General features: G+C 35.4%; 3 protein-coding genes across 4 annotated transcripts; 2 read left to right on the forward strand and 1 right to left on the reverse strand.

The window, feature by feature from the left end:
* The first annotated feature begins 278 nt into the window (after nucleotides 1-278).
* On the forward strand, nucleotides 279-1,774 carry LOC126659475 (probable glycosyltransferase At5g11130). Its single transcript, XM_050352765.2, has one exon. It carries the CDS (start codon nucleotides 426-428, stop codon nucleotides 1,461-1,463), a length of 1,038 nt encoding a protein of 345 aa, XP_050208722.1. The 5' UTR covers nucleotides 279-425; the 3' UTR covers nucleotides 1,464-1,774.
* A 1,010-nt stretch (nucleotides 1,775-2,784) lies between these two features.
* LOC126660593 (folylpolyglutamate synthase) lies at nucleotides 2,785-9,370 on the forward strand. Of its 2 annotated transcripts, none has more exons than XM_050354159.2 (15): nucleotides 2,785-3,098; nucleotides 3,594-3,659; nucleotides 3,752-3,861; nucleotides 4,124-4,184; nucleotides 4,390-4,473; nucleotides 4,594-4,650; nucleotides 4,770-4,830; nucleotides 5,133-5,179; nucleotides 5,301-5,378; nucleotides 6,102-6,266; nucleotides 6,367-6,588; nucleotides 7,312-7,390; nucleotides 7,525-7,677; nucleotides 7,898-8,055; nucleotides 8,878-9,370. In XM_050354159.2, exons 1-15 carry the CDS (start codon nucleotides 2,949-2,951, stop codon nucleotides 8,935-8,937), a joined length of 1,551 nt encoding a protein of 516 aa, XP_050210116.1. In that variant the 5' UTR covers nucleotides 2,785-2,948; the 3' UTR covers nucleotides 8,938-9,370. The 2 variants fall into 2 exon arrangements, with proteins under 2 accessions (XP_050210116.1, XP_050210115.1); XM_050354158.2 differs by having other exon boundaries at nucleotides 2,787-3,098; nucleotides 7,895-8,055.
* A 1,327-nt stretch (nucleotides 9,371-10,697) lies between these two features.
* Nucleotides 10,698-17,548, reverse strand: LOC126660397 (protein NEDD1). The gene is made up of 10 exons (XM_050353871.2): nucleotides 17,183-17,548; nucleotides 16,994-17,106; nucleotides 15,958-16,218; nucleotides 15,756-15,860; nucleotides 15,205-15,270; nucleotides 14,832-15,053; nucleotides 13,285-13,845; nucleotides 12,121-12,726; nucleotides 11,184-11,360; nucleotides 10,698-11,106 (listed from the first exon to the last, which is right to left on the reverse strand). The coding sequence occupies exons 1-10, from the start codon at nucleotides 17,337-17,339 to the stop codon at nucleotides 10,999-11,001; spliced, it is 2,376 nt and encodes a 791-aa protein (XP_050209828.1). The 5' UTR covers nucleotides 17,340-17,548; the 3' UTR covers nucleotides 10,698-10,998.
* Between the last annotated feature and the right edge of the window lie 35 nt (nucleotides 17,549-17,583).

The following is a 17,583-nucleotide window of genomic DNA, read 5'->3' on the forward strand; positions in this document are numbered from 1 at the left end:
GGGCGAAGGTAAAACATGAAGATTCAATTCAATAAAACCCTCACAGAGTTTAGTGTTTCATTAAAAAATTAACAGTTCAGTTTATACATGACTCCGACATTCTGGTCGATTCAAAATCAAATCAAATCAAACCGACCAATACTCAACGCTAGATATCACACATGTTCGGACCAAATAAGTTATTGAATTGGACGAATTTTGAATTAATGGTTATACACCGGTTTGGTTAGCGATTTGGTTACCGGTTCATTCTTAAAACACTGTCCAATTCTGCTGGCGGTTCAGATACCCGTTTCCTTGTCCTAATAACGGCAGTAGCTTTGGTAGTTAACCCTTAAACCTTTGACCATTTCTCTTCACTTCATCTTCAACCTCAAAACCAACCAAATTTTCCTTAACCAAACCCAAATCTCAAACATTCAACAATGTCAATTTATCTCCTCCTCGCCTTCTGTCTCTTCTCTCCCGTGCTCTCCTCTTCAATTTACCTTTCCCCATCTTTATTCTTCCCTAATTACCAAAAAATGCTCCAATCTTTCAAAATCTACACTTACACCCCTCCCAAGTCCTCCCTTTTTTCCTCTCCACTCGAATCAATTTTCTTCACCACTCTTCAAAACAGCCAATTCATAACCCTAAACCCCGAAGAAGCTCATCTCTTCTTCATTCCATTCTCCTCTAACCTCTCCACGCGCTCCCTCGCGCGTGTAATCAGAGACCTCCGATTGGATTTCCCTTACTGGAACCGTACGCTCGGCGCCGATCATTTCTATCTATCATGTACCGGTCTCGGCTACGAGTCTGACCGGAATCTCGTCGAGTTGAAGAAAAACTCGGTTCAGATCTCTTGTTTTCCGTCTCCTAACGGTAAGTTTATTCCTCACAAGGATATAACTTTACCTCCGTTGGTTAACGGTAAAAATAGTAACAGTAACGAGTGGATGAATAAAACGGCAGCGTATAAAGGCTTTGTGAAATATAACGGAGTCAAAGAGTCAACTCTGATTGATGAAATGAAGAGTGATCCTGATTTTTTGATTGAAGCTGAGCCGTCCGATAAGATGAACGGACGAGATGGAATGGGAGACAGCGAGTTTTGTGTGTTTGAATATGGAGAGGATAATTCTTGGATAGGTGAAGCGCTGCGTTTTGGGTGTATACCTGTGGTGATAACTGACCGTCCGATTCAGGATTTGCCTTTGATGGATGTGCTGAGATGGCAGGAGATTATGGTGATTGTTGGGCCTATTAATAGCATTGGTGGGCTCAAGGGACTGAAGAATTTGTTGGATCGCACGTGTAGAGGTGGCACGTGTGAGGGGATGAGAAGATTGGGTGTGGAGGCGAGTAAGCATTTTGTATGGAACGAAGAGCCACAGCCGTTTGATGCGTTTCATATGGTGATGTATCAGCTTTGGATTAGGAGACACGTCATCAGATACGCACGTAGAGAATTTATTTAGGTTGAAATTTATTCAGAGTTTTGGATTTTGAATTTTTTTGAACCTGAATTTAAATCTTGCAGGTGAAATTTTTCTGGTTTATCATAGAGATTTTGCAAGATTGTATTTAGTTGTGGGATTGATTGTTGAGATTTTGCAAAAAAAATTTATGGCATAACTAGTTAGATTTAAGGTTACTTTTTTAAATGAACATAATGTATCTATAGTGTACATATTTGATATCAAGTTTCCAAGTATTAGTTACATAATACAAATAGTATGAGGAATAATCGTCATACGGATGAACCGTCTGATATGACAGTTGAATGTTATCGATCGTTGGTCTCCTGCACCATTTGATGATATTGTGTCAAATTTGATCATCGGTAGACTTTATTGTTCAAACAAGAATTTTTCAATAATTGTTATAAATTAAGTTTTTAAACATTAATTATAAATTACAAATAATATCGGAAATAATCTCCAAATTTAAATATACTATCTGATCTAATGGTTGATCGACATCAATTGCCGATCTCCTGCATCATTTGATGTCTCGTATAGAACTTGATCTTTGATATACTTCATTTTTCAATCAAGAAATATTCTTCAAATTATCTTCATAAAATTTTATTTGTCATTGTCAGAATTTAAACTTAAAGACCTCTTAGCCCCCCCCCCCCCCCCCCCCCCCCGACTCTTAAGTGCAAAGCCAAGAGGTCATTGATAATTTGATATATAGACAAATAAACTTGTATAGTTCAAATTTTGAACCAAACTACATAACTTTTTATGATTTTATTTTAATTTTTGGATTTTTATTAATTAAATTGGTTGTTAAATATAAATCAATTATAAAGTTGAAGATTCAAATGACAGTTCTCTTATAAAATAATGGCTAATGATTGATGGTCTCGTACTACTATAATGTAAGTGGATATAGAATGTCCATACCAACCTTGAAACACTTGTAAGCTAAGCAAAAGACACATTTTTCTTACATGTCATTTAATTTGTAACAAACAAATGTAGAGTCCAATTCCAAAACAATAATGGAAAAGATTTAGCTACAGAATATTCAAGTCATCAAGTGTATGGGCAAAACCTCATGGCTCTAAGCTCAAGAAAATTTGTTACAGTATAACTCAAATGATATAAGCGCGACACTGTTAAGCTGTGGGTTTAAATTTTCCCGCAAACGTCTTGTTTTTTTAATGATAAAAAATAATAATATTAGAAATAAATAATTGTGAGATTAAAAAATTTTAATTGTTTTTAATGAATTTTTATTTGTTTTCCAACAAAATGGGGCTTCAGCTGAAATGACAGTTCATTTGAATGTTTAAATATTGAGACCAAAAGTAGAAAACATCATTTTCAACAATCAGATTCATCGCCAATAGTTTGTGTCTCGTAAAGCATCCTTAAACTCCGACCATTCAATTCCAATCTCGTCATCCATAACTCTACTCACTCACTAATCTCTCTCTATAAAGCAAAACAAAAATGGCGGAAAACGACGACGGATCGCCGGAGCTGAACCTTACTTCATACGACGAAGCAATGGACGCTTTATCATCCTTAATTACAAAACGCAGCCGTGCTGATAAATCTAACAAAGGAGATGGGTTTGAGATCCTCTTCGATTATATTAAGGTAAACTCATTAAATTAATTCAATTAATTTGGCGTTTAATTGAATTAATTAGTGTTCGGTTTGCTTTTAGTAACTCTGTTTTCTAAGTTTTATTAAATTGATTATGTTTATGCCAAATGAATTAGTAAATAGAATTGAACTGCCCCGGGTTTGGTCCGGTGGTCTAAGTTTCAGCTATCTGGGCTCCATGGTTGCCGGTTCAAATCCTGGCTATGTCTTTTTCGATAATGGAGTGGTTGGGACTGAGCTTCCAGCCACATTATAGCTCGGAATTTCCAGGTATATGGGCCTGCGGGTGGTCCACATTCCGGGGTTTGACTCGGGGGAGTGTGTCCTCGTTAAAATGAAATAGCGAGGTTCAAACCCTGGAATTTCCTGGTATGCGGGCTTGCGGGCAGTCCACACCCTGATATTGGGTTTCAGCTCAGCGGAGAGTGAGTCCTCGTCACCAAAAAAATGGAATTAAACTAAATATTTGGTATTTTAATCATGTAGATGTTGGACTTAGAGCAAGCTATATCAGAAATGAAAGTTATCCATGTTGCTGGCACCAAAGGAAAGGTAATTTAGGTATAAGTTGATTATAGATTGATTTGTCATTTTTGTTTATATGTTGATTTAAATTTTGGTTTTGGTTGTTTTTTTGGTTATAGGGATCAACATGTACATTCACAGAATCGATATTAAGAAATTACGGATTCCGCACTGGACTTTTCACTTCTCCTCATCTTATTGATGTTCGAGAAAGATTTCGTTTGAATGGGTAATTATTATGCTGATATTTTTTTTCCTAAGTAATTACCCTGTTTTTGGCGAAAATTAGATATATATATGCGAAAAAAATTATTGTTTGTTTTATTTTGATTTATTTAAAATGTTTAACTTGCTTATCCTATGGTTGAATTGTGGGACTTCTATTACTTTTCAAGTGATAGTCTTGACTCTTTGTATTTCAAATGTGTAATAGTTGTAATTAGTTTAGATATATTTCTGGTTTCTAAATGTTGGCTGCTGCTGATTTGCAGTAACGATATATGTGAAGAGAAATTTTTGGCATATTTCTGGTGGTGTTTTGAGAGACTCAAGGTAAAATCTTCTTCTATTTTCAGCTTGTCAACATTAAGCTATAATGTTCCTCAAATATCTTGCTGTATAATCACCAAACTATAACCTCTTGTTGATTTTGTTTTCTTTGGCGATATATGTGTATATATTTGTGGATTGATACTCATCTGTAGCAATTAATCTTTCTAGTGATTAATTGAAGGATTCTTTGTGTGTATGTTTGTAGGAAAAAACTACAGACGAGATACCTATGCCTACGTACTTCCGCTTTCTTGCCTTACTTGCCTTCAAGATATTTGCAGCAGAGCAGGTATCGTGGGCATATATTTCATTTGTTAACACTACATATTTTCTTTCTATGTCGACAATCCATGTTTATGGATTTTATTTCAATATATATGTTTCACATTTGTTTAACTTATTATTGCAGGTAGATGTTGTTATTTTGGAGGTCGGTTTAGGTGGAAAGTTTGACGCAACTAATGTGGTATGCTTCATATTTATTCAAGGAAAAACATATTTTAAAACATGTGAATTTTAAGTCTTTCATGATAGAAGTGTACATTTTAAAGCTGTGACATGAGTTGGCATGGGATCATTTTTCAGGTTCAAACACCTGTTGTCTGCGGTATATCTTCCCTCGGGTATGACCACATGGAAATTCTTGGTTAGTGTTCTATTTCTGTAAGTTAGGTAATTTCTCATAAGTCATAATGGTTTACTATGTAGTTATTTATTGGTTTCTATAAAGTTTGACTACTGAGCAGATTCGTATTTCTAACTGGCATGTCTTGAAATGGATTTTTTCTTTCACAAACCACCTAGATTCCGCTCGTTCACCAATCACCAATACGTTGCTATATGTTCACTTAATCACTTTGTTTCTATTAGCAATTAGATATTAGTCTCACACTTTGAAAAGTTTTTAGAGCTATTATGACAATTTCTGTTTGTTGAATGTCTTATCAGGAAACACTCTTGGTGAAATTGCTGGGGAGAAGGCTGGTATCTTTAAGGTGTTACTCTTCTCATTTCGGCATATCATCATTGTCATATCAATACACCTCTCGGTTTAGTCTAGTTTGAATATCCATTGTTATTATTTTAAAAATTGCGTATTCCATGTTATGGATGCAGCATCGTGTTCCAGCTTTCACTGTGCCTCAACCTGATGAAGCGATTCATGTACTTGAAAACAAGGCTTCCAAGTTAGATGTAAGTGCATTTTATATGATTGTCTAACCTAGTGTAGTACAAAGTTGGTCTTTATTTTGAACGTTAAAATTATGTATTTAATTCTTTTTGACACTCCAGTTTTCACATGTTTAAACTATCACGGTGAAGTGATAAACCTATATCAACCTTCAACACCTAAGACATTTAGATCTAGTTCTCAATACTAAAGATTCCTAAGAAGATTAACTTGGTAAAGCAGGGAAACCCTTAGTTTTTAAAATTTGGGGTTTGTCTCTTAGCAAACATGTACTTATGTATTACATTTTTTCCTTGGGCTTTTACGTTGTCTAGAAAACTTAAACCTGATATGTTCCTGTCCAGATGTTGTAAGATTAAGCAAGCATACTTTTTAGACCATTTTGAGTTTTTTTTCTGTCTTATAGGATGAGATGTTGAGAACTTAAGCATAGATGAAATGCAAGTTTGTTCATCCCCTCTTTTTATTTTCTAGGAATGAGATATCTCGCCTGTTTTAGATGGAACAGGACGAGATTGATAATTTTAATTTGTTAGCCTTTGAAAATATCTATTACAATATGGAACAGATATCTAGGGGTTTATTATTTTCTGGTGACATTAGGTCTCCAAAAAAACTTTCTGCTACAGCTCTTTTAGTTGAGCAGGCTAGCTTTTATTATGCAGGAGAGGAAAGTTTCAGGTTACAGCTTTCTTTATGTGGCTAAGAGATCATACTGATGGCAGGTACCTCTTCAAGTGGCACCACCATTAGATCCAAGCTTGCTGAATGGTCTAAAACTTGGGCTTGAAGGTGAGCACCAGTATCTAAATGCGGGTCTTGCTATTGCATTATCTTCTAAATGGCTTCAGAGTACTGGTCATGTTGAAGTCGATTACTTAGTACAAAATGTAAGCTCTATATGTTTCTTATTTTCCCTTTTGCAAGCTTATTAGCTATCTTTTAAAGTGGGCGAGTAGTTATCAACTGAACGTCACCTGCATGGATCAGGGCCCCTTACCGGAGCAGTTTATTAGAGGGCTAACAACAGCACGTCTGCAAGGGCGCGCTCAGATTGTTCCTGATCAATATACAAACATTGAAACTGATGGAGATCTTGTGTTTTACTTGGATGGAGCCCACAGTCCTGAAAGCATGGAAGCATGTGCTAGATGGTTTTCTCGTGCCATTAAAGATGACAACTTGGAAAGATCAAGGAAAGATTTCATGCAGGTATACAGTTTGTGTAAGGAGCTTGTTTAAGTGTGTTTTTGAGAAAGTAAAAAAAACCTTTACATATTATTGAGCTTGCAGGCTAAATAAGTACCTATAGAATATACTTAGATGCCGGTTTGGTGTATACTGTAATTTGGGATGCATGGTCTGAGCAAGCTAAGGAAGTCCTGAGGATGCTAGGTTAGGGTTCATTTTTGGCTAAACTAAAGTCCCTATACTATGAGCTTTTATTTCACTTGGTCCTCAATAAATATTTCGCATTTAAGTAGTCCCTTGACTATTTCTTTTATGCATCCGTAGTCCTTCTGTGGACATAACTACAAAAAATAGGCGTTGTTTGGATTGACATGAGGCGTATCATGCCAAAAAGGACCACGAGTGTACAAAATAAATAGTTAAGGGACTACTTAAATGTAAAATACTTATTAAGGACCAAGTTTATTTAATAGTACGGGGACTTTAGGATGGTTTTAACCTTCATTTTGTTTGACACAGAAAGCTATATCATTAATTTACACTGCTGTTATGATTGTTTGCGCAACCTTTGTGCTTTAACCAAGTATTGAATCATTTGAAAAAACTATGGGTAGTAATATAAGACAAAGTTTACTGCTTTCCAGCGGATGTTAGGCATGATAATCCAAGCATACTTCTTTTTTTATCACTCATTCATTTGACAATTTGATCATTTGTTTTACAAGCTTGCATGTTTTCCACCAGATACTGCTGTTCAATTGTATGTCAGTTCGGGATCCTCAGCTACTGCTTCCACGTCTAGTGAAAACATGTGCCAGTCAGGGTAAGTACACGGGGAAGAAGTATCTGTAGATGTAAATTCTTGAACTCTTTTAAGAAATAGATTTGTGTGAAGGACTATTTTGACAGAAAGTTTAAATGTGTTAAAAAGTCTTAAACATTGACTTGATACTTTAGGTGTTGACTTCAAGAAGGCACTATTTGTACCAAATACATCAGTATATTACAAGGTTGGATCTCATGCTTTACCCCCACCTGATCCTCAAGTTGATTTGTCCTGGCAATTAACTCTACAAAAAGTATGGGAAAGCCTTGTGCGAGGTGATAAAGGTAGTTAATGCACAAAAAATTAATTAGTTCCGTAAAACAGAAATTTAAATTCATAGCTTTTTTGTGATTATGCTAACTTGCTGTGGTTTTATTTTTCTTTTATTTCAAAAATGAAAGCACAATATCAAGCTTTGAAATTATCTTAGCAACGGTGTGTAGCTTAATGGGCTTCTCCATATATTTGAATCCTTAACAAATGTTCTATTTCACTTATTAGGAGGAGAATCAAATAATACAGATGCTGTTTATGGAGAAGTTAAAGATGAAACAGGTACTAGTGTGAAGAATTGTGAGAATAGTGCGGTCTTCCCTTCGCTGCCATCGGCTATTAAATGGCTTAGGGACAGTGTCCAACAAAATCGGTCTGTTCGCATCCAGGTAATGCTGTGTGCCGTATCTTGCATATATAGACATACTATAACTTCATCAACAAACTTGTTAACTATTTCTAGAGATATGATAATAGTGAGCTCTTTATAGATTTGTTTTTATTTCCTATGCGGATTCATGGGGCATCAGTATTCGGCTGCTTAAAAATATTTTAACACAGAGAGAACATATCAATTATACCTCCAAGAGACCTCTAAGGTTACATCGAATTTTCTGACACAATCAGTGCCACTGCTATTCTTTGTGACTGCAATTTTTTTAATAAATGTTAATTTTGCTCCTCCAGCTTAGCACAAAAGAACAAAAGAGTCCAAGGTCATAGTTTTGGACAAAGACAACCACAAGTTACTAGTTTTGGGTTATTTTACTCCTTTGATCATCAAGACTATCGTCATATACCCAAAACTGACAAATTGTGGGTTTCTTTTTATCCAAAACCAAGAACTTGGACTCTTTTGATCTTTTGTGTCAAGTTGGAGAAGCGAAATGAACGTTTGTTCGCAAAATTGTTTCTAGCTTGCAATTTTTTTACGACATGCCAACAAAAATGATATTAATCTTGTTTTGTCGTCTGTTCTTAAAATGTGAGAGGAGCTCATCAATCCTTAATTTGACGGAAAATCATGATTTTATGTTGCTGCTTTTTTTTCCTCTGGTCATGATATTATATTAAAAGAATATAGTACATCAGTAGGAAGAAATCTTTTGCATGCTTCCCTACAAAATTCAGGAGAACAATTGTGGAAAATGCTTGTAATATGATTCTGCATTCTTTAACTTTATTTTCATGTTCTCCTCATTATTCATCAGGTCCTTGTCACCGGCTCATTACATCTTGTGGGCGATGTGTTGAGATTAATCAAGAAGTGAGCATTGGGAGTAAAATTAAAGATTTCCAATCATATACGCCTGGCTCCTGAGATATCGGGTGGTGCAGATGGCAACTTGTTCGAATGAGTTGGTTCATCTTACAAGTGAGTTATCTGCTGCCGCTTTCCATAGGTTTTCCCACTGTGTGATGTCGATGTATTGAGAGAGTATAAAGACGCCCAACAGTTCGATGAACTTTGATGACAATTTTCCGTTATTTTTTTTGTAAGCAGGGAGAAACATGGGGAAATAATTAGGAAGATTTACAAATTAGAGAAATTTATGTTCTTCCCTTTTCACGAGATCCCAAAATTGTATAAGAAACTCATTTTTTAAATTGACATTTCTTGCTCATTGCTCTTGTATCCAACACATCTTAGTAAGCTTAAGCTGCCAGATTGTTATATTACAAACATGGTTGGATGGTTTTGCACTTTTGTATGTTTGTGCACATTTTTAGTTATGACCAAAGGTATAATTCCTTTTTCAAGTTAATTAGAAAGAGTTCATACATTCTTTTATGTTTTTATCATTTCATTTGGGTCCTCAATGTTCTATAACATAATAAAAAAAATCCTTTTATACATTGTTTTTCTGGCATTTAACCTCATTTTGGTGTTTTTTTCTTCAGACGTAGAGTTTATTGCACCATTTAGAAATGTTGAGGGTCCAGAAAGGTCAAGAATGACTAAATAATATATGCGCTCTTTACTAATAACTTGAAGGAATAATCCATTTCTAGGTACTTAAACTATACTTGTTTTTTTCATCCGGTCCTTAAACTATTTTTTGTCCTTATCTGGTCCTTCGATTAGCAAAAAATCATTTTCAAATCCTTAACTGACAAAAACGACGCCATTTAGGTAATAAATTGCATTTTCGGAAATAACAAAACAACGTCGTTTTTATCGTTCATGGACTTGAATATGATTTTTTCGCTAAGTTGAAGGACCAGATAATGACAAAAAATAGTTTAAGGACCGGATGAACAAAACAGGCAGGGACCTGGAAATGGGTTATTCCTAACTTGAAGGATTTTGTTTTTTGAATTTCTACCTTCAATTATCTATTTGCCATCTCCTCGTAGCAGATGACCCTTAGTTGGGTTGATTTGATAAAAAACCAAATTATAATTTGATCCTTCAATATATTTTTAAGTTATAAAATATTTCAAGTGTATATCAGTTTATTGCACAATTTGCTGCTGAAAAAGAACTACTGCAATGCAGCGGATTAAGAAGATCGTATTCCCTGAGAAGAACATGTTATCGGATTCGAATCATCAATATACAATTCACAAGAATGAGGTTGATGATTCGAATGTGCGACGCCTGATTTTGTTCGCTTCAAATAGATCCAAAATCGGAATCTGTTTTGCTTTCTTTTTTTAGTTATTTCACATTCAAACCGAATTTATATTTAAAAACAAATAAAAAAACTGAAATCAAATCAAACCGAACTTATCAAATAACTAGTGAGGCTCAACTAAAATTGTTTTTGACCTTTTTACATTAGACTAAAATTATCATAATTCTATGAGCTTACAGAGACAAAAAGATTTGGATTTTAGTGGATCAGTAAACCAGCTTCAAAATATAAATCACGCTGCTAATTTTTTCCTTCTATAATTGTTTTCATTTTTTTTTCATCAAGATTAAACTGATTTCTTTTTTTGCCGAACAAGAGACAACAATTGTGATCATTTAAATTGAATTTTACTTTACTACGAGAAAAAACGAAATTATATAATCAGAAATGAATACATCAAATTGAAGCCCTATTTTCATAAGCTAAAAAACATATATTTACACGCTCAAGAGATAAAGAATCCCACCTCCAACGAATCGTCTAAAAGAGAATCAATACGATCCCTTACTTTGAATTTGATATCCTCGTCCTCAATGTTTAACGCTCCTCCAAATTTTCAGCACTATTGCTGTACGAAGCAACTGTATTTACTGATGTAACAAAAGGCTGGAATTAAACAGCAGAACTATTAAAACTACAAAATTCCAAAAGTCAGCCAAAAGTTGTAAAAATATAGACACAGCTCCAAATTTCTCAAAGCAATTGGCGAAGCTCTTGGTTTTCTTTACGGAGAGACTTTATTTCTTTCATCATTTCAGCTTGATTTTCCAGAATTGAGCTCATCACACTCGAAAATTCTGTCTGCTCAATGTGTCAACTGTATTAGATTGCAAGGAAATAACGAAAATGATTAGATCAACAACTGTGACAATTCATACCTCTTGCATATGAAATTGCCTTAGAATTTCGATGTGAATGTTCCTCATGTCGCCATGGATGGATTTCTGGAATGAATCGAGAGTTTCTTCAAGAGTACGTTGGAAAAGCTGAAGGGTGAAAGAACTTCCCTGATGTGGATCGAGCTGATGAGCTTTATTTGCTTGCGAGATTCCTCCCTGTCACAATGTAGCAAATTCATTAGCACCAACAACATGATATGTACTTTACATTTCCGAGATTTATCAAATGCCATTGCCGCTTTGAGTTTTTAAGTGACAATGGAGACAATTATCGGCAACTTTTTCAAAAGAAAACTATTTGAGTTATTTCTAATAAACTCAAAGGCACAATACAATGAAGGCATCTGAGACTCGGGGTGTGCATTGGTCGGTTCGGTCATTGAACAAAATTAGCCGTAATTAGATTTCTCAATATTTTATAATACCATAACTGAAATATACATAGCCTAATTATAACCTAACCGAAATAATTAATTAGTTCGGTCGATTATTTTGGTTAACCAAATAACTGAATTTCATATTATTAATTATTAAAAAAATTAGAAAACAATGACAATTAATTTTGATGTAATTTTTAATTATATACAATTTTAAAGGTCAAATTAATAGATAAGTTCTAAAAGATAACATTACGTATAAATAATTCAGTTGGTACAGTTAATTCAAATAATTTATACCAAAATCTGAGCCAAATTAACCAAAAATTTCAAAATTATTATAAACAAACTGAATTAACTGTAACCCAACCAAGTCAAAAATTTGGTATGGTTCAGTCGATTAATTCGGTTATACCCGAATACTGCACACCCAATGATAAATCATATTTATGGCCTAGTCTTGTGCCACAAAACACGTTAAACCTTTGGATGCAAACACAAGTAAATAATTATCAAAGTAATCAAGCAAGCATACATACATTTGTTGCTGGGAAACTTCCAGGTTCTGTTGTAGCCAATGAGTCAGACCTCGATAGCAGGCTGCTCAAAAGTTCTTCCCTGGTCTCAGATCCGGTTTTCTTCATTTTTGGTGAGTTCACTGCGAGGGATATCCCATCACCCAAGGAAGAAGCAGTGCTTATCCTCTCAGCATAAGTTGAAAACTTACGAGGGAGTGTCAAAGTACCCAGTCCTGGCATATCGAGGTTAGCTGGTCCAATAATACTTTTGGTACCCATAGATTGAGACATGGAACTAGAAGAGGTAAGTTCTGGAAATCCTGTTAAAGTCTCCTGATTTGAAGAAATATCGGTGCGTATATTTGGAAAGCTCAAGTTAAAATTCGTCAATGAAGTTGTAATTGTCTGACTTGTTGAAGAGGACAGATCTTGAAAACCAGAAAACATTGTCGAACCCCCAGAAGCTAACAGCCCAAAACGAGAGAGCGATTGGCGTGGGAGGACAGGTTTGTCAGATATTTTCTCACCGCCCCAAGCTTCTGGAGGGGTGATGGAGGATTCTTCACTCTTCGAAGATGGAGCAGGAGAAGATTCTCCAAATGTAAATGAAGAAGTTCGGGTCTCTTCCTGCAAAAAATAGACAACAGAAGAATCGTGGTGCGAAGATGTTAAAACTTGAAAGTTTTGCACATGATTATCAAAGTTTGGCGACCTTTCAGTAAAAGTTCATTTGCCCCTCTAAATTGGGACGAAAGATCAAAAGAGTCCACGTTTGTCATTTTGAAGGAAAAAAAGCCACAACTTGTCAATTTTGGGTCAGTTTACACCCTAAATCTGATGTCATTCTGAATGGCAAAGGTGTAAAAAGTTTCTCCAAGACCACAAACTTGTACTCTTTTGATCTTTTATCCCAAGTTGGAGGGGCAAAATGAACCTTTGCTGCCTCAATTTTAAACAGAAAGCCTAGAAATAAATAAGAAAACCAAAGTTCTTATAACGGATACCAATCACAGGTATTTTGATAAAAGGAAAGCACGGTAAACCACTACAAAGGGAAAACAATCTTCATGGTATAAAATTCACAATGGACAACAATGATATTTGTAAAATATTTGAGAGTTGCCCCAGACAATAATAAAACAATTAAATAATTAATACATTTAGAATAAACAAAAATTGCCAGACCTGTCTGGAAGTCGAGCTCGTTTTCCAGTCAAATATTGGATGATCAATTGCTGCATCATCGAATCTCCTAGTGGATGAAGGAAACATGGAAGAGGGCTTCTTATCTAGTAGTAAACTATCTTTTTTGGCACCATCGTTATCACCCCATAGCTTATCAAGTGACGGTGTGATAGGCTGGACATCAACAACAGGTGAAAATACGTCCATATCATCCTTAAAATTATAGCTACCACGCGGGGCATTTAATCTTGACAGCATTCCACTTGGGCGTAGATGGTTTCTCAATGGTGTTTCCTCGGCTGAAGATAAATTGTGGGTGCTTGATGCGGATCCACTACTGGTTGATGTAAGATATGATGAATCAAAATTTGGACGCCCAGGATTACGAGAACTTGACACCACCGTGGATAGTGAAGCACCTGATGATGTGACAGAGGGAAGTGGGTCAGGCATAAGAACGGAATCTTCAACAGCACCTCCCAGAAGAGCAGTCTCAGCAGAGCAGTGGCTCTCATTTACCGCAACTGGTTTTGATCTTTGCCAGCATAAACTTGTAACGGCCTGATAAAGACCATGAATATCAGGTTTTTGATTATGTGAACTAACAGCAGATTTCCCACTAGAAATATTAATTAGCAACAGAATTGATTTATGCAAGCAATGGTTTTTCCAGCCTATGCTGTTGTTCCATTAATTACTTTCTGAAGATCAGAGCTCCATCTAAAAAGTGGCCCATCAAATAATTCATACCAATGGGCAGAGGGTGAGCTGCTGAATCTTCGATCAGCACACATGAATAATATGATGATCCAGCATAAAAAACACATGAAAACGATGGTACAATCATTTTATGTGTCAGTACTAGTGCCATGGTATATCATTCCAGTTACTTCCGAAAAATACTCTATTGCTGTTAATTTGGCATATAACCATTCGGATTGGGATTTTTTAGAATCCGTATTTTACAAAATCCATGAAATGTAAATTTCATGAATTTATAAATTTCACTGTTTGGATTGAAAATAAAATCAAAGGATATAGAGGAAATTTTGAAATAATTTAATTTTCAAATAATCGATCATTCTTAAATAAAGGATGGATTTTACTTTCCCACCTAGGAGGGATTTTAGATGATAAATTTTGTTAGATGAGGGATATTCAAAATTCATGAATTTATAACATTTTTTCTGCCATGTGAGAGTTGAGTTCAAGGATACAGTGCAGACAATTGAACACTACAGACTCTCAGAAAGAACTCTTGCAGAGTCAAACACTCAATAGTTCCCAGGAATTCATTAACCATATACATTTTATGTGTCCAAGCCTATCCATACTTACAACAAGAAGTTTCTACTCGCACACAATGGACTCCCACAGACTAAACACCAACACCATTTCATAGAGCAACTATTTCATTTGAGTTCAAATGTCTAACATACAACTGACATTTCTTCCATTTTTTTCCAGCCAAATGTGTCTATATCAAGATTTAATCTATAAACTGAAACTAAGCTATATTCGGCATAAAGCGATAAAAAGATATCTACCTCTGAACTGCTATTAGCAAGAAGAACATTGAAAGGCTGTGGTTTCGCACGAACATCATAGAACACCACCCGGCCATTGCTTGTTCCAGCTGCTAGAATCCAGCCATCATCCCTGAATGACAATGAAGAGAAAGGTGCCTCATAAGATATGCAAGATGAGGATCTTCTAGACCCGGAGTCAAAAGTGTACAACTTTTTATCCAGTCCGACGCTAGCTATTATCTGTATTATAAATGTTCAAGGAACAAAATAGTTAGCAAATTTACCACAAATCATGTCCTCAAATAAGTTTCCCTATTCTAAAGAAGATTAGTAACATAATTTTCTTCTTCGTATGAATTCAGAAGTGGTGGCGTGGAAGGGAGGATGAGACCTTGTCATTTGATGGTGAGAAGCTAATGCCAGCTGTTGGGGCAGAATGTTGCTTCAACCATGAAACCTATATAACGAAAAAAGGGCCATCGTTATATCTAAATATTTTAAAGACCAGACAGACATAAGATTGTAGGAACAAATCTACAAAATTATTGCAAAAGGCTAACAGAAAAACCTAGTTAGCAACATGTGAAAATCGTAATTCGTAAGTTTGTAACAATAGTTAGTTGGTGAATTTGAAAGTGAGAAAATTTTAATAGAAACAATCTAATCGAATATTTATCTGAAGCAGCATCTTTTTTGGTATAGTAAGTTGACACAAAATAGAAATAATCCCTTTGGTTTTACTGAGAATTTATACTGCTCAAGTTCCACGAATCATTTCTAGTTATGTTGCATCACAACAGCAATAACAGCACAACATTAACCTAAAGTTTCCAATAATTAACGTAAATCCATTTCATAACAAGGTCTTTGCTCACGCCCAAATATCAATTTTTTTATTTGTGTGTGACTTTGGTTCATGTACCAGCAGTAAAATATAAAAACCTTTGGTTGGCGACCGGTTGTATCCCACAAATGAACAGACCCGTCATCACCTGCAGTCACCAAAAGGTGCCGGCTGATCCTTGAATAGTCAAGCACCCGTAGTACCTGGTCTTAAAATCCACAGCATTAAAAATTAGCCCGGGGCAAGCTTTAAGCAACAAATTCCAGAATTTCGCAATGAAAATTCAAGAAACTAAACAACCTGTTCGTAAGGGTCCTTGAATTCTGCTGCCCTTGAGCCAGATGCGAGGTTATGAAGAATAAGGTCACCACTTAGACTTATAGAAGCCAAATGCTCATCTTTGCAATTGTATAAAACGCCAGTTATTGTACTGATGTGACCCCTCAACCATTTAATACAGCGCTTCCTCTGTAGATCCCATACTTTCACAACTTGACCACTTCCCCCTGAGCATAAGTATCTAGATCCCTTGTTACTAAAGCTAATCATGGATATCGATTCCTGGAAATTAAATAATCAGATATTGTTCAATGCATTTATTAACTAAAGCCAATCTCTTGGGCGTGTGAAGAAAGGTGAGCCCGAAATTAAATTTAACTCAAGAATAATAAATATGCCACAATACATAAATTGTTTTCTAACTAGGTTTAAGCAAAAAGTAGTGCAACAAGTGATATAGAGACAAATAGTGCCATAAGTTCTTCTACTATAGTTCTCTGCTTCAATGAATGCAAGTAAACCTATGAAAACCTAGGCTGTGATTGATCTAAGCATAAACAGGTTAAATCGCTGATACTTAAAGAGCACAACAGCAATCTTTCCATACAGAATTACTCCACTGCATCTTCAATTCTCTCATAACAAAGAGTCAAAGTTCTTGCTTAATCCTCATAATGCAAGTCTAGAGCTAGTATCACTTGTAGCTATTGAAATCAAATTTACTCCATTGCATCTTCAATTCTCTCATAAAGAAGAGTCAAATTTCTTGCTTAACCCTCATACTGCAAGTCTAGTGCTAGTAACTTACAACGTTTCTCAGTTGTAACTACCGGAATCAAATTCACTCGAACTTCTATATACTTCATAAGCCAAATGGAAACTAAATACAAAACTAGTGATACAATTGAGCAATTTACTCATGGCTAATAACAGCTCAAAAACCTCAATGAAATCTGTGAACCCTCAGGCCACCAATTCTAAACCCCAATCAAAACATTCACCAATGCTTTTCCAATCGAAATTTCACTAAAAAACACAACATCTAATCTAATATCACCTCAATATTGTCTCCACCATCAGTCCCAGTAACCGGAATAGTCCCCATACTCTGCCCATTTTTTCTCCATAACGATATCTTCTTATCCTCTCCAGCACTAGCAACAACCAAATCTGCCGAACACAACAAAATTAAAACATAAAACCAAAAACAATTTAAAACACCGAGTTAACCAGGTAATTGACTCACTAGTGTGGTTCCATTTGACTGAGTTAACCAGATAACTCGGAGAAGGAGTGTAACTCAAAATGCAGCGATCTCCAGCTTCTTCTGATACATCAAATAATTTCACTGTGTCGCCTCCACTCGCTGCTAATAATCCCATTGATGGATCCGATAAGATCATCAATGTTTAAATGAACTAGAAATTGCAATTTTAACAAAGAAAACTGTAATTTTAGGGTTTGTGTTGGTGTTAAAACCCTAGAAAATAAATTTGAGAGAAATGGAAATTTGGGGGTTTAGTTTTAGTTTAGTAATGTTAAAAATTTGAATTGAGTAGAGAGAGTGAGGAACTGAGGATTTAAGAGTAGAAAAGTGAGCGCCTTTATTTTATGCTTTAATCATTTTGTCCAATTTATTTTTTGAAA

Source organism: Mercurialis annua, linkage group LG8, assembly GCF_937616625.2.
Source record: "Mercurialis annua linkage group LG8, ddMerAnnu1.2, whole genome shotgun sequence".
Classification (NCBI taxonomy): domain Eukaryota; kingdom Viridiplantae; phylum Streptophyta; class Magnoliopsida; order Malpighiales; family Euphorbiaceae; genus Mercurialis; species Mercurialis annua.

What these genes read in the sequence shown, in the direction of transcription:
- LOC126660593 (XM_050354158.2), top strand. Translation starts at nt 2,949, where the DNA reads ATGGCGGAAAACGACGACGGATCGCCGGAGCTGAACCTTACTTCATAC. An exon ending in AGAAGGCTGGTATCTTTAAG is followed by an intron (nt 5,180 to 5,300) that starts GTGTTACTCTTC and finishes TTATGGATGCAG; the next exon opens with CATCGTGTTCCAGCTTTCAC. An exon ending in GAAAACATGTGCCAGTCAGG is followed by an intron (nt 7,391 to 7,524) that starts GTAAGTACACGG and finishes TTGATACTTTAG; the next exon opens with GTGTTGACTTCAAGAAGGCA.
- LOC126659475 (XM_050352765.2), top strand. Translation starts at nt 426, where the DNA reads ATGTCAATTTATCTCCTCCTCGCCTTCTGTCTCTTCTCTCCCGTGCTC.
- LOC126660397 (XM_050353871.2), bottom strand. Translation starts at nt 17,339, where the DNA reads ATGATCTTATCGGATCCATCAATGGGATTATTAGCAGCGAGTGGAGGC. An exon ending in AGTCAAATGGAACCACACTA is followed by an intron (nt 17,107 to 17,182) that starts GTGAGTCAATTA and finishes TGTGTTCGGCAG; the next exon opens with ATTTGGTTGTTGCTAGTGCT. An exon ending in GGCAATTTCATATGCAAGAG is followed by an intron (nt 11,107 to 11,183) that starts GTATGAATTGTC and finishes CACATTGAGCAG; the next exon opens with ACAGAATTTTCGAGTGTGAT.